This window comes from Aquarana catesbeiana, linkage group LG04, assembly GCF_042186555.1.
Source record: "Aquarana catesbeiana isolate 2022-GZ linkage group LG04, ASM4218655v1, whole genome shotgun sequence".
Taxonomy (NCBI): Eukaryota; Metazoa; Chordata; class Amphibia; order Anura; family Ranidae; genus Aquarana; species Aquarana catesbeiana.
In genome coordinates, this window is record NC_133327.1 from 178,948,144 (window position 1) to 178,970,542 (window position 22,399).

General features: G+C 43.2%; 1 protein-coding gene across 1 annotated transcript in view; it reads left to right on the forward strand.

Moving 5' to 3' along the window:
• The first annotated feature begins 808 nt into the window (after positions 1–808).
• Positions 809–22,399, forward strand: part of MOGAT1 (monoacylglycerol O-acyltransferase 1) — a 46,626-nt gene continuing 25,035 nt past the window's right edge. The window contains exons 1-2 of the mRNA XM_073625949.1: positions 809–945; positions 18,584–18,722. Of these exons, the coding sequence (XP_073482050.1) occupies positions 18,629–18,722 (94 nt within the window). The 5' untranslated portion in view covers positions 809–945; positions 18,584–18,628. The remainder of the gene's footprint in view (positions 946–18,583; positions 18,723–22,399) is intronic.

Genomic DNA, 22,399 nt, shown 5'->3' on the forward strand with positions numbered 1-22,399 from the left:
TGTTTTGCGTTAAAAAAAAGACCCTGACCCTTTCCAAATACGCAGCGGCTGAAAAAAAAGCATAGATGTGAACGTGTCCCATAGGAAAACATGTAAATGAACTGTAGTGCATTTCTGAAAAAAGCACCAAAAAACACATAGATGTGAACCAGGTCTAAGACGTTTAGTAACACAATGGGGTTAAAAAACTAAAATTAGCCCTTTATAGTACAAAAAAAGTAAGGGGGTCATTTTTTTTACTGTAGAACTGTGAATGTAATATTTTCAGTAGCGATTATTTGCTCTTTTTGTACTATAAAGGGCTCAATTTAGTTTTTTTTTAACCCCATTATGTTACTGGCCGATTAATCGATTATGAAAATAGTAATCGATTCATTTCATAATCGATTCGTTGTTTCAGCCCTACACCAGATGATGAATAAGATGTGATGTGTTTATCTGCTGATAAACCATCAGTGTTTCTCAACTCCTGTCCTCAGGACCCACTAACAGGCCAGGTTTGCAGGATAACTGAAATACATCACAGGTGATATCATTTGCTGCTCAGTGATTGCCATATTGAAGTCTGCATCTCCCCAAGGTAATACCTAAAATCTGGCCTGTTAGTGGGTCCTGAGGACTGGCGTTGAGAACCAGTGCTAGAAACCGCAGAAAGTTATTACAACATCAGGATATGCATGCATGGCTCACTCTAATAGGCTGTGTGTGCAGAGTATTTGGAGGATGGATGTGGCAATCACCCTGGGCGGGAGGGAGGGAAGGAGTTAAGCTATGATCAGCTGGGTGTTGGACTCCCAGCACCTCCCCTAGTGTCCAATGTCATCTAAATAGTGTACAGGGTGGTGTAGCCCTCTGCTTGTAGGAAGTAGATGGGTGTAAGTGATCCCAGGGATCCAGAGGACTCCCAGTCCTAATCACACACAGAGGATCCCCTCCACTGACTAGGTGAGTGTCCTGGAGTTCTCATATAAACTTTATATGGAGGAAGATCTTCCCTGATATGATCACTGCACAGGGCAGATCACCTTTGTGTTGATTGTTGAAGAGTGTCATCTGTATAATTAGCATGGTGTGAGTGTGTATGATGTGTGCAGGGTGCACTACATTCACATGAACATTTTGTATCTGACAGCAACTAAATGCCAGTAATCTGCACTTTAAAAAGTTCAAATATTTCCTGCAGATCAGTTTGTAATGAGTTTAGGTGCGTTAGCATTTTCACGCAATTTCTTTTGCACTACCCCATTCTTGGATGTTATACCCAGACACCTCCTCCTTTGTTGGTAGTTTTCTTAGGGTACTTTCACACTGGTATAAACAGAAAATACCGCGCTGTGATAGGATAACCAATATAAAATGTTTTGACCAAAAAAACTAAAAAATACACCTAAAAAAGCTGCTGCTATAAGTGAGATACACACCTGTTCAGATAAATAATAATAAATAACAGCGCTAAATAAACTAAAAAATAGATATCAATATTACTGTATGTTAAAAAACAATAACATTGTATATAACATAATTAGTACATATGATAAACTAGCCCAAAAACCCCATTAACGTGAGTTTTAAATATAGAAACAACAACTCTAAAAGTGAGCATTAATTAAGTCCATCTAAATGCAGGTGAAAAAAAGTCCACAAATTTAAAACATATTTATTCTTCTTAGTGATGTTGATAAATAGCTAATTGGTTCCTCCCACCGCACCACTGTGGTAACACCAGTATAATAATGTGCTTACCACAAGGCAAGCTTAAATAAGCTTGTGACCTTAACCCGGTCGAGGGGATGATTGGAAGGCGATAATCCACCAAACCACCTAGAAAGATCAGCCGCAGCAAGGAACCCTTCATGCGCACCTCCAAGGCACCAGAACAGTTAACACTCGGGGGTTCCCCAAAAGAAAGGTGGGAATCGACATAGTGTAATCCTTTTTGCTCTCCTACACAGAAGTTGTCTGAGTATCTTTTGGGGAACCCCCGAGTGTTAACTGTTCCGGTGCCTTGGCGGTGCGCATGAAGGGTTCCTTGCTGCGGCTGATCTTTCTAGGTGGTTTGGTGGATTATCGCCTTCCAATCATCCCCCCTGGATCAAGGCCCCGACCGGGTTAAGGTCACAAGCTTATTTAAGCTTGCCTTGTGGTAAGCACATTATTTTACTGGTGTTACCACAGTGGTGCGGTGGAGGAACCAATTTGCTATTTATCAACATCACTAAGAAGAATATGTTTTAAATTTTTGGACTTTTTTTCACCTGCATTTAGATGGACTTGATTAATGCTCACTTTTAGAGTTGTCGTTTCTATATTTAAAACTCACGTTAATGGGGTTTTTGGGCTAGTTTATCACATTTATGTTATATACAATGTTATTGTTTTTTAACATACAGTATTATTGATATCTATTTTTTAGTTTATTTAGCGCTTTTATTATTATTTACTTTCACACTGGGGCTGTTAGCGGTAAAGCACTGCTAGTTTTAGCTGCGCTTTATCGTTGTTTTATCTGCGCCTTTCAAATGCTTTTAACCCCCGCTAGTGGCTGAAGAAGGGGGTTAATAGTGCCTGTGTTGTGGTGCTTCCGATGCACTACCCATTCATTCCAATGGGCGGTGTAGGAGTTCCGTATACACAGCTCCCAAACTGCCCCGAAGATGATGCTTGCAGGATCCCTCCTAACCAGCGCCCCCCCCCCCCCCCCCTTTTTTTTTTTTTTTTTTTTTTTTTTCCCCCCCTCCTGCAAACACACCGCCCCAGGTAGTCGACCCTGGACGCAGCACATTCCTTCTTTTTATAACTGCAGCTAAACTGTCTGCAACTGTTTCTAATCATTATGTATGAATAAGATGATTACGTTACATTGTGTAAGTCCAGCTGCTTTTAGAAAAGTCTGCTAAACTCTCAAATTTAGACGTGAATGTAGCCTAATGACAGATCTGTAATTTTTAGTGGTGTTGTGCTATTCATGTAGAAATTGATTTGTTATTGTAAGAACTTCACAAAAACGAGTGTCCCCATTGGAAGATTTACCCCTATTCCTGCTGTGGTGACAACTCAAAATTTGGGATCTTCTTTCACTCTTGATAACAAATGGGGAGAATCGCCAACCGCAATAGGGTGTCCTTTTATGAAACTGAGATCAGCGGCGATCCCGAGTCTCACCGCTGATCTCAGTGCTTTACCAGTTTATGAAACTGAGATAATTAGCGGAGAACATGTTCTCCGCTGATTATCTCAGCACAGTGAGAATTCACAGAAACGGCCAGTTTATGAAGGTGCGATCTCCACACCTCACTGGCGATCTGTGACAGAATTCTCACTTTCTGATTCACCATTTCAGAAGTGGAGAATCAGAGTGAGAAGCCTGAAACTGGCTGATGTTCTGGAGAAAGAAAGAAGTCTTTTGACTTCTTTCTTTCACCAAACAGTCAGAGCACACCTTCCCCACCATTACACACCCCAAAACCTAGATAGATGGATAGGATAGATAGATGGATAGGATAGATAGATGGATGGATAGGATAGATAGATAGATGGATGGATAGGATAGATGGATGGATAGGATAGATGGATGGATGGATAGGATAGATGGATGGATAGGATAGATGGATGGATAGGATAGATGGATGGATAGGATAGATGGATGGATAGGATAGATGGATGGATAGGATAGATGGATGGATAGGATAGATGGATGGATAGGATAGATGGATAGGATAGATAGGATAGATAGGATAGATAGGATAGATAGATAGATGTTCACGTCTCTGGCTGGGTTCACACTTGTGCGATGCGTGATTCCTGTGCGGGTTGATATGCGAACTGATTTGGGGGTGTTAACTTTTAGGCCCAGTTCACACTTGTGCGATGCCGGACATCGCACAGGCATCGCATGTTATTTGCAGCACACTGCCATTCACATTACATGCGATGTCTGTGCAGTGCGATATCAGCTGTACAGATAGTATGGCTGATATCGCACCGCATTCGGTGCAAACACGCACAGGACCCTTTTTTCTGTTCGGACCAGAATCGGATCGCATGTGTGTTCACACATATGCGATCCGATTCATGTCCGAACTGTCAGTTCGCAGTGTGATATGCAAGCTGATCTGGGGGTGTCCTTAACAATGTATTGACACTCCCCAGCGATTCGCATATGGCAGTGTGAACTGACATGCGAGTCGGTGCAATGCGGGAACCCGCAGTGTTCTCGCATCGCACCAGTTTATCAATTTTTATGTTTATCTATAATGAAATATATTTTATTTTAATTTATTAATAAATATTTATACTTGTATACTTTATTAAAATTATTTTTTTAATGATTATAAATGTATTTTGCATTTATATGAATGGTGTATAGCTGCATTACATATGTGCATTACATTCATTTACTATACACCATTCACATTTAAATAGGAACATGTATGATCTTTAAATATTGATAAAAACAATGTTTTTTTTATAATTAGGTTAATGTATATTGTGTAGGGGGAATTTATCTTTATTATTTTATTAATATGTTGGGGAATAATGTGTGCTGATTTGTGTTAAACTTTTGTATTTTATGGTTCCTCATACTGTAATCCCGCTACATCACACGAGATTACAGTGAGAGGAGCCATTCTCAGGAGTTCCCGGCGTTTGTAGATCGCTCCTCAACTCAACATGAGAAGCGATCTACACACTTTCATAAACAGGCACTCAGAGGAGAGCGATCTCCTCTGAGAATGCCTGAGAACTGAAAAGCGGTATTTTACCGCACTTTCATAAAAGGACACCTAGAAGCCTGACCTCTCCAATTTATCCAAAACGAATAAAGAAAAGTTTGACTATAGTTGCACTTAGGAATCTTGCACCACACCTGTTTGTGAGAAGAGACAGAGGTGTAGATTCCTGGTATAATAAATTAGAATTGGGAAGGAGGAGTCGGTGTATTTGAAGTGACATGCTCTGATGGTGGAGCCTCCTTCCCCTCTGCCTGCTCTTGGTGTGTGTTCATCATGACTGGCTGCTCGTCTTCTGCAATATAGTCCAAAGAAAAAAAAATATATAAAAATGCAGACACAAAGTGTTTACACATGTACCAGTTTGTACCCATACACAGCCGTATTCTGTAATTTTATTTGTGCGGGTGGTTGTGTACAACACCTGTGGCTCCTGGGCACTGAAATACACTGATATTGTATGCCTATATGCATGTGCCCTTATATTGCCAATTCTGATGTGGAGTAACCTATTTCCACCAATCCATTTTGTACTGGCCTGAGAGTGAATTCTGATTGGTTGCTGTGGATTATTGCCCTCTGCACCTCAGGTCGCATTCACACTGCTCCGGTGTGATTTGCCCACAATACAAATGTACCCATGGTTTTCGAGCAGGTTGTCCACGCTTTACCATAGACTTCTCTTCGATCAGGTGTTTTTGATGCATTTTCTGAAAAGTACCAAAAGCCCTGCATGCTGCATCTTTGGTGCGTTTTCGGAAAACACGCCAAAAGTGCCTGAGCTAAAAGATGTTTAAGCGCGGGACCACTACAAAAAAAAACAAAAACACAGGTAAACTGCACTGCACCCATGCTGTGGGGAAACCACACAGGAGCAGTGGGAAAGCACCCTAACGCCCCGTTCATATCTCACAATTTGGGCTTGCAGGCAGAATTGTGTGGCATTCGCAGCACAATGTGCTGCACACGTTTGGGTGCCATTATCTTTTAACGGCACTGCAAATGCGATGCGATTCTGCCGCAGTTGTCACGCTGCAATCGCAGCAGACCAGGTCTTCACGCATCACGTGATGCTTGTCACCCGAAAAAGGAGCGGGAGCTTTTTTTTTTTTTTTTTTTTTTTTTTTGTGCAACAAACGCACATAGGGCAGTCCATTCAAGTGAATAGGCTGCCCTATGAGACATGTAGAATATTGTGAAAATCGCATGTCAAAAATAGGAACGCTTGTTCTGCAATAATGTGAATGGAGCCCAAAAGAAGCTTGTCATGAGGAAAACATGAGGGCTACTATTGCTAATGTCTCCTTGGGAAATGCTAATTGCCTGGCTATAGTGCTGACCTTCCTGCATCCATACTGCCAGTCACTGAACTGGAACAAGTATGCAGATACAGACTTTCCTGATTCACAAACTTGTTCCAGGGCAGTGACTCACAAAGCAGTCTTGGGATCAGTGTGAGAACCAGGCAACTAGCATTTTCTACAGGAGGACATCAGTGATGGCCACATATTAGATTTTCTTTAGTGTGAACCTGTGGCTATGCTACAGACATTTGAGTTTTAGCTTATTCCTTACAATGAACTATAAAACAATCCCTGTGTATCTATCTTGTCATGGTTTTTATTAGGAAGGTTACAAAAGCCCATATAATAGAACATTTTACTTTTCATGGATGTATGCAATCACTTTAATATGATATTCTCTTCTCTTTTGACACATTTCCTGTATTTTAGATCCTCCTTTGCTGTTGTGATAAATTTACAAAAGAGAAACCATTGCTTCATATACTGTACACAAGTCAGAGATGTTGATTTAGTGGCGTTAAGCAACATAATGTTGCACATAGAGGGGAAAAGCCTTGTGTTATTCTGACATAGCTTAAAGTGGTGTTCCGGACGAAATTATACTTTTTAAATAAAAATACCCCTATAATACACAAGCTTAATGTATTCTAGTAAAGTTAGTCTGTAAAATAAGGTTTGTTTTGTTAATTTATAGCAGTAGTTTGTTATTTTATAAACTTACAGCAGGCCGTGGCCATCTTAAGTGTGGGCACTTTTTTGGGCATCTGAAGCCAGACTGTATTTCTTCCTGGATCTCATCCTTGCAGATCTCGCACATACTCAGTGCAGCACAAACAGTGTAATAGGTTTCAGGTCAGGTTTCCATAGCAACGGCAGTGTCAGAGGAAGTTGCCACCCCTTCCCAGAAGGCATTGCAAACAGGAAATGATGCGATGGGCCACGGCCAGGGAGGAGGAAGTGAAAAATGAATACAGCAGATATACAGTAGGTGTTGAGAGAATTTTTTTTAAAATATCCAATTCGTTTACAGTGCACAGTTTAGTGAGGGATGCTGAAGAGTTGTAAAAGTGGGTGAAACTCCACTTTAATATTTCTACATACATGTGGGCAGAAGTAACACCAAAATGATTCCTTTTATGTAGGGCTGTGGAAATTAAAGATGAATTCCTCGATTAATCGTTCATTTTCTCAAGTCATCTTCCAGGATGGCACACCTGAGAGATGAGAGGCTCCTCCCCACAGGAAACACAATCAATCAACAGCTGTTTTAAGTCCACACCCTTCCCCCTGATCCTCAGTTTTTGATTGTGTTTCTCCCTACACGGCGAAACTGTTTGTTTTTTTTCCAAATGACCGAAGCCTGGGGCTGGTGGTCTCCCCCTGGGAGCCGGACCAAATGCCTGGGAAGCCTCTGGGTCTGGCGGGATATATTTATCCTTCCCGGGGGGTTCCCCTATCCTTTCCTCAGGGGGGGCAGCAGAAACTGGGAAAGCCCCCCTGAGAGCTGAAGGCCCCTGGGTACAGTGGTGTCCCCAGAACTTCAGGGGCCTTTATCCTGTCTCCCCCCCCCCCCCCCTCCCTTACCTGTCTGGAAGTCCTTTCAGACGGGGGTGCTGGCCGTCGGTTCTTTCCAGGGGGATCGTATCCCCTGACTCCTGGGTCCCTGGTAGCTCGCGTGGGCTGCTGGAGAGGGCACCGCCTGAACGACCCGCGTTCTTACCCAGAAGGGAAGGCTGAGAGTCAGCAGGAGCAGGCGCCCACACCCTCCTTTCGAGGAGGCACCAGTTTACTATGGTGAATGTCTGCCTAAACCACCTCATGGGAATGAGGAACGTACGGCATTGCCCCCCCCCCCCCCATGTGTATATATTGACTGGACAGTGCAGGACACACCCTAACCTTGCAGCTCCCTAAAGGGACAGCAGTTGTGGGGGGGGGGGGGGGGCACTTTGGCGGCTATCCTCCTTGCGTGTGGACCATAAGGATGGAAAAGCAAGCCCGTTGGCTGTGGAAAAAGGGGAAGACGACAACGGTGAGTCAAAAATCCCCAATCCCAGCCAGATGGTTTCTGGGCATTTGAGATAATCTCCCCTGGGGTCTGCATTCAAATAGCCCAGAAGCTTTTGCTAAAGACACCAGCCACAGCTCCCTCCTACATCAGAGATGCTGTATGGTGGACAAGTGGTGCAGAGGAGCGAGTGTGCCTAAGCCACCTCAGATGGGAAAGAGGTAGGTAAGGCATTTTTTCCCCTTCCACCTGTATTTACTGAGTGGTGCAGTGCAGGACCTGGGGTCTGCATAACAAAATAGCCCAGAAGCTACTGCTAAAAACCACCAGCCACAGCTTCCTCTTATAGCAGAGACACTGTGGTTATCACAACAGTAGGTTGTCAGCCTCTCCCTACAATACCCGGTTGTGGTACATTAGTAGGGGTGAATACAGCAAAGAGGGTGACCTGGTAGAACAAAGAGTTCCTTACTGGCCAGGTATACCACTGAACAAGTTATTAATGGTGCAATGGTTGAAGGATTCAGGAGTAAGCTCCCTTGCTCAGCAGGTGCACTAGGTTATCTGGCCCTATTAGCCCAGCTGCTAGGAATCTGCTTAAAGTTGCTCCAAGATGCTTAAAACCTTTTTGTTGGTTTGGGCTACAGTCCACTCAGTGACAGATCTAAAAGCGATTTACCATAAATCGTTTTTCCTATATCCTTTGATTAAGGATTTTCTGTGCAAACATATGCAAGAGCTATATGATTGCTTCTTTAAGGGCTGCAGGTGGCTATTTACCTCCAGGCTAAATTGGTAACCACCCTTTTTAGAGGTCTTATATTGGTCTCTAGGGCTGGGCTCATTGAGACTTACTGATCAGCCCCACCCGTGTATGAGCTGGCTAGCGTTTGCTCAATCTACGGAGGTAAGGTAGGACAACAGCTACTATAGTAAGGTGTCCAACCATTTTAGGATTGGTTCCTTCACTGGTGGTGAAGGATTAGTATCTACAGCCCAGGCTATGCCTATGAAATAATTTGCTCCTGTTTGGTTATTTCATAAAGGGATACACCATGACTCCTTCTTGGCTGCTCACCAGTAGACCTCAGTAGTGAAGGTTTGTGTTTGGTGGCACAACTAAAGTACACATTGAGATTTGTGACCTCTCTGCTGAAGCTTGTTGGGTGTCCTTTATATCCTAAAGGTACTGCTTTGTTTGGCTACAGATCAGAAAATACAACAGGGAAGGTGGTCTGTACTTTCTGGTTTTGTGCCGCACGCCAGAAACGCACATCATTGAGTCTGGTGATGACATTTCTGCTCATAATTGTTATATTGCTGCACATCAGACCTACACAAGATTGGGGTCTGTCTGTGGGGTTTTTCTGTCCTGTATTACTGCCTTATTGGTTGCTTATAAGAAAGGCAGCAGGAAAGATTGATGGCAGGGGTAGTACATATACTGCCTTTGGTAATCGGTACAGCACCACAAGGTGGCGTCGTGCTGATTCAGACAGTGCTATTAACGGCAATAGCTGCCGATTTTAGGCATGCGATTTGACATGTGAGTCGCATGCCAAATCGCTTCAATATGGATGTGCTATCTCTATTCAGAATTGTTAGATTGTTGCACATTAGAGATATACACGATAGAAGTTTGTCTGTGGGTCCTGTATTACTGCCTTATTGGTTGCTTATCAGAAAGGTAGCAGTGAAGATGGATGGTCCTGATTTTGTTGGAAAATACAAATTGAACCTGTGCCATGGGTAGTACACATACTGCCATTTGTAATCGGTGCAGCACCACAAAGTGACGTGCTGATTCAGACAGCGCTATTAACAGCAATGGCTGCCGATTTTAGGCATGCGACTTTGACATGTTGAGTTGCATGCCAAATCACTTCAATATGGATGTGCTATCTCTATTCAGAACTGTTATATTATTGCACATCAGACATATACAAGATTGAGGTTTGTCTGTGGGTCCTGTATCACTGCCTTATTGGTTGCTTATCAGAAAGGCAGCAGTGATGACGGATGGTCCTGATTTTGTTGGAAAATACAAAATTGAACCTGTGCCAGGGGTAGTACACATACTGCCATTGGTAATCAGTGCAGCACCACAAAGTGGCCCGGGCTGATTCAGACAGTGCTATTAACGGCAATGGCTGCCAATTTTAGGCATGCGATTTGACATGTTGAGTCACATGCCAAATCACTTGAATATGGATGTGCTATCTCTATTCAAGATTGTTGTTGCACATCAGACACATACAAGATTGAAGGTTGTCTGTCCTTTATGTCTTTCATTTACTGCCTTATTGGCTGCATATCAGGACACAACAGTGAAGGTTGTTTGTCTTTTTTTCTGATTTGTTTTTGCTGCTCAGCAGGGAGACACATTGAGGGTAATGACATCTCTGCTCAGTATTGGTATATGCTACACATCAGACATACTCAAAGATTGAACATTGTTTGTGTCCTGTATGTCCTATATTTACTGACTTTTTCGTCCGTATTTCAGGCTCAGCAGTAAGTGGTGTTTCTCATTGATCTTCCTTGCTCTTTCTTAGGTATACACAGTAGGGGGTTGTTGGCTGCACTCCTCCAGGGAGCCACAGCATGGGGACCCCTTGTTTGTTCGACCCGAAAACTGCTTTTCCTGCGACCTGTGTAATCTTGAGGTCTGTGGTTCCGTAAGCAGGGACTGCTGGATACGCTGCGACCTGGAGTCGCACAGTCACGAATGATACCCTTTGGAAGCCATAGTATGACTTCTCATGCGTCTTGCAGTCCCAAGTGGCAGGTTGGGTCGCACGGGTGTGGGAACCCTAAGCTTATCTGTCCCTTCTGGTTCAGGTTTTGCAATGCTGCATGAATACTCATTGTGGAGTTATTGCCTTATTTTGCAGTAGACCAGAAAGATCGCAGCTGTAAAGGCTGTCTGTTGTTTGTTTGTTTTTATGTTGCTGCACAGCAGAAGTACCCAACATTGAAGCTTGTTGGTGCTTTCTGTTTCATATTGCCTTACCTTATGGCACTTCAGAAAAACACAATGCTGTAGGTTGCTTGTGTTCTTTCTCTGTTGGTTCTATGTAACTGCACTACAGAACTGCATAACAGGAAGGATTGTCTTATAACTGTACTTGGTGGTTCGTCATAAATACGCAACATAGAAGTTTGGGTCTTTCTGTCTTCTCTTTATAGCCTTGTTTTGCTGTACATCAGTAAAACACCACTGTAAAAGGGGGTTCCCGTCCTTTCTGTATTTACCAGTTATGACCTAGCTAGCTGCACTTCAGAAATGCGCAGCATTTAAGGTGTGTTTGTGTCTTAATGCTTACATATTGGCCGCACATCAGAAAAACAGACTGTGAGGTTCAGATTTGGGTCTCTTCCCATATTTGATATTTTGGTTTAGCTAGTCACACTCAGATACACAACATTGATGTCTATGCTTGTGTCCTTTCTGTCTAAATCTATTGTGCTATGTCCACAATCTATGATTTTTTTTTTATTTGTGATATTAATAATACATGTATCACCTTTTTGTATTTCAGCCTTCTCTTTCGTGAAAGTGCCAGGAGTTCTGGTGCAGATGTCACATGTCAGAAAGCCTCGACCCCTTACATTCAGGGATGCCAGAGCCATTTCCTAGGGTTGAAGCCCAGTAGAGTTATGGGTCACTGGAGGAAGGCGATAATGAATCGCCCCGTTTAATAAGAACTTAGGAAGTTCGGTTCAGAAGAGTTTTATGGCCTGAAGATGAAGTATAAACATGTATACCCGACTAAATAGGTTACAGCTCGGTGCATGGCCTTCATTTTGCCCTTCTAGCAAGACTAGATGTAGCAATATGAGTGTTCTTCTCCTGCTATAGATGTTAATCTCCTGAGTAGGCTCTCAGGCGTAAGTAAAACTATAGATTGGGCATGCCTTAAACCCAGGGATTAAGTTTTTGTTAATCTATTTCCCTTAAGTAGGTTTCCCTTCAGTCTTTGACGTAAAGCTAAAAATGAACAAAAAGGGGTTGTCTGTCAGGGGCCCCCCTTTTTTGGCAGTTTTATTTCCCTGGACAGGGTTGTGTTAAGACAGGCCCCCTTATGGATCAATGTAGTGTCCTTGTCTTACAACACAGGTCTCCGATTAATCTTTTTAGTGGTTCTAAACAGCACCTATAGGCAGAATAGGCCATTGTTGGTAGATGTGTGACAGGCATCATTGATAACCTACAAGTTTAACATGTTTTCTGATTCCATCTTTAAGAGCCCACTCCACCTAGATCCTGCATCCGAAACAGAGAAGGCAGGGACACCGGTGGAGTAGACCGGCAGATCAGCCGCATGATCCAGCTAAGATACCTTCATCAAGCATATGGAGTAAAGGTAAAGCTTACTGCAGAACCGAGGTTCGCCAAGAGTCTTGCAGTGGTCCCACCCTAAGGTAGGCCTGAGGTACTTGATTATTCTCTCAGGTGTGCCGTCCTGGAAGATGACTTGAGAAAAGTACTAGTTACTTACCGGTAACTGTCTTTCTGGGAAATCTTCCAGGACGGCAGGCCTACTTCCCACCCGTTGGAGGAGGGAAAATTTTAGAACACTAGAAGGTGAGTGCCTATGAGGAATGATTTACCTTGTGAACCAGGTTCAGGAGTTACTTCTCTACAAACTGAGGATCAGGGGGAAGGGTGTGGACTTAAAACAGCTGTTGATTGATTGTGTTTCCTGTGGGGAGGAGCCTCTCATCTCTCAGGTGTGCCGTCCTGGAAGATTTCCCAGAAAGACAGTTACCGGTAAGTAACTAGTACTTTTTTTTTTTTGCTCGCCTTGGGCCAAGCTGTGGCTGCAGCGCTCCGCTCCCTCCTCCACTATATGTCATACACAGTGTGCGGGCATCTCCCGCTGTGTGTCTCCGAGCTGAGTATGAAAACTTTGGCCGTGCTCCTCCTAGATCAGCTCGTGTGATAGACAGAACACTGCGTCTATCACACGAGCTGATCTAGGAGGAGGGCGGGACTTTTCTCACAGCGCGGCCAAAGTTTTCATACTCAGCTCGGAGACACACAGCGGGAGATGCCCACAGACTGTGTAATCCAGGCACTGACTACAGTGAGGCTGCCATTATGGGCACGGTGAGGCTGAGTTCATGACGTGTGCCGTCCTAGCCATGTCCCTCTATGTCCGGATTCGACCGTTGCCATAAGAGCCGTGCTAAATCAGCTAAAAGTAGTTGGATCTGTATGTGCGTTTATAATGAATCAAAATTAGTCGATTTAAAAAAAAAATTGATTAATCAAACACAAAAATTTTAATCGGTAACAGCCCTACTTTTATGTAGAACTACTAGTACTGCATGCTTAAAGAGACCCTGTCACAGCTTTTTATTTAATTAGCTGAGTACATCGAGTGAACATGAGGAAATGCGCTCATTAAGCATACATTTGGTTTATTGATAAATGTCCCCTGCAGTATTATAACAAAGTCATGGTCGTTATGCTTACAAATATGCTGCATTTTGTGTGTCTGCCACTGAAATCATCAGATTAATCCAAATGCGTTGCAATCGTTGAGTCCAATGTTTTGGCTGAACATGTGAAAGTGTGACAGATTTGCCTCAGATGTCATTTCAGTTTGCCTAGAATCAACCCTCTATGTGCCAGGGGCTATATGACCTAAAATGTGGGTATATTTCCCCACCTGGGTGCAGCGTGGAGCACAATTGCTATACATGGGTACTTGGGTGAACACATGCGTTCTTGTGTACATATGCCCCTGTGTGTACACAGACTGCATCCAGAGGTGTACATCCATACACTGGTCCATGGCCAATACCTAGATACAGCCCTTGAATTTTATGGGCATCTGTATGTAGCACCTGTGGCTCCCAGGTGAAGAAATTTTACCTCACACCGCCCTTGGAGCCCATGTGCATGTGACCTTGGTGGTCCTTGTCATGTCTTTTAAAGTGTTAATTCACCCTCAAAAAACTGGTAAGGGGTGCCTGCAGATAAAAAACAAACTATGCAGCTTTGATTAAAGTTAAAGTGGTCGTAAAGGCACAAAGTTTTTTTTTTTTTTTTTTTTTTTTTTTTTTTTTTTCCATGCATTCTATGCATAAAGTTAAGAAAAACCTTCTGTGTGCAGCAGTCCTCCCAATACTTACCTGAGCCCAGGGTCATTGCTAGGTCTGCAAAAGATCTGGGGCTAGAGCCCATAGCAGCGGTCACCAACCTGGGGGGGGGGGCCATGTCGGTGGTAAGCAATTTTTCGCGGACAAAGGAAGGCTGGTGTTGGCGATTCAATCATCATGGCACCCTGGCTGATATGGTGTCAGGGTGATCGAAGCGCATTGTTGGGAGCCCTAGGCATGTCACTTGCCACCGTCACCTGCCACCTTTTGCAGATTGTCACTTGCCATGTCACCTGCCACCATTTGCCAATTGTCACTTGCCATGCCAGCCAGTGCCACCAAATGTGCATTGGTGGCAGGCTGGCAGCACTAGTCCGTTTAGTGAGGGCAGAAGAGCGGAGATGTGGGGCAGGCAGTGAGAGATGATGTAATTTATCTGCTCCCCACCGCACCTCCGACATTTAAAAGGCCCGTGCTGTGAGGGCGGAAGAGCGCTGATGTGTGGCAGGCAGTGAGAGATGTGATCTCTCTCTCTGCTCCCTGCTGCACATCGATGCCATGTTGAAGTGGCCCGGCTGTGAGGGCAGAAGAGTGGGGGTGGACGGAGAGAGATGTCATCTCTGCTCGCCCGCTCGTCTCTCCAGTGCTGCAGCCGCGACCCGCTGAGACTCGGGGCTATGGGCCCCAGCCTCGATAGCCACACCCTGGTGACGCCTATGCCTGAGCCCCATCGATCCAGCAATGTCCATGAGAGCCTTGCTTCTCAGGGGACTCGCAATCCTGACTGGCTTTTGGCATGAAGGGGGTAAATCTTCAAGAGGTCAATTCCTAGTCATCACAGAGGCTGTGTGTGGGGGTACGCAAGCAGCAGATCAGCTGTAAGGCAGAAAAGCTGGTTAGGCCGCTGCTCTAGACCCCAGAGAGGGGTAGCCATGGCTCAGTAGGAGGAAAGACATGTCCAAGTGGTTGAGACCCACTGCTTTAAGACCCCTTTCACACTGGGGCGGTGCAGGCATTAGTGGCCTAATAAAGGGTTAATAGCAGCCGTGTTGTAGTGCTGCCTTTCAATGGGCAGGGGCGGTTGAGGAGCGGTGTATATACCGCTCCCCCATTGCCCCAAAGATGCTGCTTGCAGGACTTTTTCTTTTCCCATCCTGCAAGTGCAGCGCCCCAGTGTGAAAGTGATTGGGCTTTGATACTTGATGGCTTGAGAGGCGATTTATTTATTTATTTATTTTTTTTTTTCAGGTGCTATTTTTGCACTAAAACGACTGAAAAGCGCCCCAGTGTGAAAGGGGTCAAAAGCAGGGCTTTTTTTTCAGGGGGAACTTGGTGGAACTCAGTTCCACCACCTCTGGCTCAGACCCTCTGCTCCCTGCCCACCACAATCACTTGTATACACAGAAGTCTGGTTTCTGTGTTTACAAGTGACAGCTCTGCACTCTGTGTGTAATGCAATCCTGGTATTTAATGACCTTTTAAGACCCTCCTACTGTTCATGAAATTTGACTGACCATACCAACTATTTGATGTGATTTGGAGGGTGAGTGTAGGGGAGCAGTTTTGGTGGGTCGTGGTTGAGTTCCAGCACCTATTGTTTGAGAAAAAAAGCCCTGGTCAAAAGCATATCTAAACCCAAAAAACAAAATGTAATGTGTTACATCTTACCATTTCTCAAATGTGCTGGCTGCAATAGTTTCCTTTTTACATGCTTATTTCTCTTTAATTTCACCTGGTAACTCTGTGAGTATCACACTTCCTATCCACTATATCTATGGAGGGAGCCATTGCTGTCACACAGAGTTCATAGGATTAGTAGTTTACAAAAGAAAAAATAATGTTGCTTTTGGTGTCTCTTCAGCTCACAGGAAGTAACAAGGACACAATTTCTGGCAAGATCGACAGATGTTTTCTGTACTTGCTGAAAATGTTCTTGGCCTCAAACGAATGCATCCACCACGTCTAGACATGTGCAATTCGTTTCAGCCCGAATGTAAATTCGGACAAATTTTTGGTGATTCAGATGTATCCAAATCTCCAAATGAAATATTAACGACTTTTGTTTCGTATATTCGTTTACTAATGATTTCCAAAATTTAGGAACAATTTGGATTGGCCGAAAAATTATCGACCGATTCGAATTGCACATGAAGTATAACTGGTAAGCCAGCCGCCCTGTCGTTAACAACCGATGACGCATCAGCTGTCAGCGGGCTTCCCCACTGAGATGTAAACAAAAGCATGCCGGCAATGAAAAATTCTGAAAAAAAAACTGCGTGGGGTCCCCCCTAATCCATACCAGGCCTTTTAGGTCTGGTATGGATTTTAATGGGAACCCCACGCTAAAATTAAAAAAACACATTGGGTCCCCCCCTAAGATCAATACCAGACCCTTATCCAAGCATGAAGGCCAGGAAAGAGGGGGGACGATTAGCAAGCACGCCCCCATCCCCCTGAACCATACCAGGCCACATGCCTTCAACATGGGGGGGGGGGGGTGCTTTCTGCTCCAAAGCACCTTGTCCCCATGTTGATGAGTACAAGGGCCTCTTCCCCACAACCCTAAGCAGTGGTTGTGAGGGTCTGTAGGCAGGGGGCTTATTGGATTTTTGAAGCCCCCTTTAACAAGGGGGTCCTAAGATCGTGCCCCCCTCTCCCCCCATGTGAATGGGTATGGGATACATAGTACCCCTACCCATTCACCAAAAAAGTGTAAAAAAAAATGAAAGACACAACAGGTTTCTGACAATTTCTTTATAAAAAAAAAAATGTCTCCCCCGATGTAGATCCATCGTCAATTGCAACGCCCGCTGAACCCAAAAGAAGAAAAAAATAAAAAAAACTCCCAGTCTCGTTTAAAGAAGGCTCCCGCAATCTGCCTGCTTCATCTGTCTGCTCCACCATCTGACAGTTCCTAAATAGCTAGGGCTGATTCCCCCCCCACTTGATGATGTTACGAGGGGGCGGGGTCACCTGCTGACATCATCGGGTGACACCCCCCCCCGCCTCTTAGCTTTTTAAGAAATGTCAGATGGCGGGAGCCTTTGTCGAGACCAAAGGTGTTGTGTGTGTGTGTGTGTGTGTGTTGTGTTGTTGTTTTTTTGGTTTTTTTTGTTCTCTTTCCTTGTTTTTGGCGGGCGTCGTGATGATGGAACTACATGAGGGGACTTTTTTTTTTTTTTTTTTTTTTTTTAATAAAGGAATTGTCAAATACTTGTGCTGTGTCTTTATTCATGTACTATGTATCCCATACTCATTCACATGGGGGGACAAGGTGCTTTGGGGTGGGAGGCACCCCCCATGTTGAGGGCATGTGGCCTGGTATGGTTTAGGAGGGGAGGGTGCTCTGCTGCCATTCTTTTGTTTACGTTTCAGCTCTCAGCAGGGAACCCCGCTGAGTCGTCGGTTAAGGATGTTGCGGCCGGCTTCATGGCTTGCTCCCTAACAACCAGCTATTCTTCCCACATAATTCAAATCGGTCGATCATTTTTTGACCAATCTGATTTCACATCGTTATGAAAATTTGGAATTAGTTTGAAAATGTATAAACTAAACAAATTCCAAGTACATGAAATTAGTAACATAATGAATCTATCCAAAACAAAACACATTTTTCCATTCTGCACATTTTTAACCATTTCCAAGGACTGGTAAGTTTCAGTATTTATTTTTTTTTGGGGGGGGGGGTGTATACGCTTTAAGGGCCCATTCACAGCAGAACGCAGTGCGGGAAAGGTGCAGTCTATGCTCATTTCTTGCACCATGCTAGAAGCTGACTGCCTTTGCAATTGCGGTGTCAAGTACACTTGAATCACGCTATGTGTTCCTGTGCGATTCTGGTGTGAATTGGCCCCAAGTACATGGGAGTAATGGTTAGCCACTCTAGCCTAGTGACATCGCCATACCTATAACATTTTTGATCTGCATCTTTCATTCATTCATTCTTCTTCTTTTTTTTTTTATTTTTTTTTTTATTTTTTTTTTTATGTAGGTGAGGCAGTAAAAATACAAAAATAGTGTGTGGCTGCATGTAGCTTCCTATACTGTAATTCTAGTACAGAGAGTGCAAGTAATCCTCCTTTCCCTTCCAGATATGTGTGCTACTCCTGGCCATTAAATCTTGTTGAAAACAAGGAGGCAGCTCTCCAAGCATTGAGTTGTTCTAGCTCAGTGATGGCAAACCTTGGCACCCCAGATGTTTTGGAACTACATTTCCCATGATGCTCAACTACACTGCAGAATGCATGAGCATCATGGGAAATATAGTTCCAAAACATTTGGGGTGCCAAGGTTCGCCATCACTGTTCTAGCTGTTTAACATATGGCAGTGATAAGGCCCTGAAACCTGCACTATTGCGAGCATGTGACAGTGACTGTGTTAACCAATGCTTCCTTTTAGATTTAATATATTCTTTTATTTTTTTTGACAGGGTCTGATGAACCAGGGGGTCTCGCAGCAAAGAATATAGACCAATATGAAGGTGGAGTTTGCACCTCTCAATATCCCCCTGACCCGTAGGCTGCAGACGGCAGCCGTGTCTCAGTGGGTCTTCTCTTTTTTGTTACTGGGTAAGGCCAATAATAGACTTTGTATTAGCATACTTTCATAGGCAATATGTCAAAGAAGTGATTTAGTAAGTAGAACAATGCCATGCCATAGCATCTATAATGTTGCGCGTTAATTGTAAATTAAAGCTACAGGGTTTCCTTTTATGGGATTACTAGAGAGAGGGATTGCTGTGTACTGGGAAAATATTGCAACCGTTACTATACTACATTTATTTTAAATCTCTCTATGGAAGTCACTTGAGTTACTTGCATATTTGTGCTTTTGGCTATTGAATTATTTTACATTACCAACACTAAAATTGTGTAATATAGGCATAGTGGATGTACATTGAGTAGTAGTTTGGCACATTTCTGTTACTTGAAAACCAAGCAGTGTGAACTTGTGGGCAGAAGATGGACTTTCCAGTAAAGCGATTGAGCTTTTAACAAGCTCACACTGATCTCCTGTACCCACAGCACTGGGAGGGGCAGTTCATCTTCAAAGTTCACCGAAGAAGCACAGGAGGCATTCTTTCAGCAGATTAGCTCACCCTGCTCCCCATCCGAGCAGTAAGATCTGCCAGCCTTCTATTGTAATGCCAAATCGGGGGCTATTGACGGCAATGGCACCGTCCGAATCGGTGCGACTCCGCATTTGCGGCTCAGCACCGATTCCCAAAAGTAGTTTCTGTACTACTTTTGGCAACTTCCGAGTGAGATTTCATTGGACATCTGTGCAGAAACCTGCACAGATGTCTCTGAAATCGCCCCCGAAGTCGGGACTGACAAGCGGGAATGAAATGGTGCGAGTTCAGCTGAACTCTCACCATTTCATTCCCACTGTCAGTGTGAACCTAGGCTTAAAGATGGATTTCTCCACAGTGCATGCAGCTACAGATGTCTGTAAGGGTTTGCTATAAAACTTAGTCTTAAAAATGTCCCTTACCTCCAACCTCCCCCCTCCTATTTATACTACCTAACCTGTGTTAAAAAATATCTGTATACTGTACTTATTTTTATTATGTTCACTTTTTAGTAAATTGGTCATAAGTGAGAGAACTTTTCATGAGACACACATCGAAGCTAACATTGCTAACCCTGCCTTCTGAAAATTCTAGTTGTTTAACTGTCTGACTTTAATACTTTGAGTCAGATATCTGAAACAAATATATGTGGATAAGAAATCTAGACTTTTCCTAGATATGATCTGCATGCTTGGCCCAGATCAGTGATTCAGAAGGTATTGAAGTTAGTGGGTCAGCGAAAACTTGTAAGAATTGTTGAAAATTAATTTTAAGAAATTTTCTGATCAGCTCTTTAGAATTGGTTTTGTTTTTGGTTTTTGTCACTGTGGTCAAAAACAAATGTCGATTTGAACTTAACGTTCTTGAAATAGAAAAAATGGAACTAAATTCTACTAGTGTATGTCTGTCTTTATATTAAATTTGGATGTGGTTATGCTGGACTACATGACCAAATGAGTATCTTTGCAACTGTTTGCTGCTGAGAAATGTAACCACTTTTATAAGCAAAGTAGGAGATTTACTAAAAATCTGGTTCAGCTGTGCATGGTAGCCAGTCGGCTTCTAACGTCAGCTTTTTCAACTGACCATAAAACACTGACTAGTTTCTCTGCATTGCTACACCAGATTTTGCACACTGCAGTTTTAGTAAATCTTCCCCCAAACAGTTTTAATCACCTTTTGTAGCCCGAGCCTAAAATATACTTCTCTTTGGTGTTTGAGTTGTCAGATTCCCTGGTACCTAAAATAGCAGCTTAAAATGTTTACTAATGCATTGGGTCATGGTTTCCCTAGACCAGTGATGGTGAACGTTGGCACCTCAGATGTTTTGGAACTACATTTCTTATGATGCTCATGCACTCTGCAGTGTAGTTGAGCATCATGGGGAAATGTAGTTCCAAAACATCTGGGGTGCCAAGGTTTGCCATCACTGCCCTAGACAGATGAGTCAAGGAAAAGAAAAACAGACATAGTAATTTTCTGCAATCGATCTGCTTTTCAGTGACCTCATTCATCCTCTTTGTAGAAACACCTATTTGAAGATATCTACTGTGTTTTGAAATAAATTTAAAACAGGAGATGATAGGAATCTACAACAATGTTTGCAAAATAAACACTTGCAATATTGGTAGCAAACCTGTAATCCCCCCCCCCCCTTTTTTTTTTTTTTTTTTTTTTTTTTTTAAGCTGTGTTTTAACTACAGACCTAAATGAACTAAGAAAAGAGCTTATGGATAGATGGAAGTGTATCACACATAAAAATTGCTAATCTAGAGAAAAAGCATGCGACTATTTAGAAACACTTGTGACTTGCCAATGTGTGACTTTATAACAGCACAAGGTCATATCACTCACCTTTATCCCACATTCAGTGTAGCTGAAGTTAAAAATAGGTGAGACACGTTCTAGGAACGTTTCAAGACTCTGAGTGTTAAAGAACAAGATCCATGCCATTAAATATACAGTATATATGCCTAGTGCTATTTCAGCTTTTCCTGTGATATCAAGCAATAATATATTTGGGGGAAAAAATTCCTATATGGTGATCTTGTTTTCTGCATGGCTTTGCCAGCAATGCAAACACACATGAGTGTTCCAGTCTCCACCCTGCTGTTATCTGTACAAAAAGAACAATGCTGATAAGGACCATTTTGTTGCTGACCTTCCAAAAAAGACTCATTCTAGTTATTTTAAATGAACTGCACTACATACTCTAAAATAAGAGGAAGACAGTAATTATTGCTAGCGGTTGCACCCAAGTAGATCGATCAACTTGGTACACTCAGCCTGCCCACACACGTTTTTATTCTCTCGGTATGGGTTCCCTTTAAGTTTTTTACATATGAGTTACAGCTTGTATAAGACCAATGTGTACAGTAGGCTTGTACATTGCCTTTGCAAAGCTTTCAGCCAGCATCAAGTTGCTTTGAAGCACCCATCTATAAGTTTGGGGATGTTTAACACGTTTTTATAGGAGTGCTGACTGTCACTTTAAATAGGTTGCTATTAGGCTCCCTTCAATTCTCAGTAATATACCACAAAATAAGTTAAGTGTGTGGCAAGGCAACATAAAAAAATGTGCAGTATATGCACAATTCACCATGTTTTATCCCTAAAGACTCTAAAAAGTACAAAAAAAATCACTTGGCTTGTAAGATCATGTGATCTGACAACACACAGCATTTTTGTAGTCTGGGTGGTGTCAGCCCTTCCCAGTTTACTTTTGCTAATTAAACCCTACCACTCTCCAGTTTCTACAACATAGAGACTAATCGTTCTGTTGTCTCAGGATAAGAACTAGAGGGCAAATTACTCTCCTTAAGATAAAGCAGAAGTCATATGCACAAGGCACAGGACAGCTCTGAGGCCAGCCATACATAGAGCAAATTTCTTTTCTGCAGGGGTTCTTTCCACGGGATGCAGGAAAGAAATTCACTGATCAACACAGATTGTTGATGAGGGAATCCCTTCTGCTGGGCCATTGTCTTCACCGGGTAGGGGATGCCCTCCACGTCGGGAGAAACCAGTGATTATTGCTAGCGGCTATAACATCCGCTAGCGATAATTGCAGGTAAAACCCGGCATGCTGGTTGTACCCAATTTCAACGATCAACTTGGTACATTCAGCCTGCCCATACATGGTTCAACTCTCGGCCGGTTAAGCATTGCCTGCCT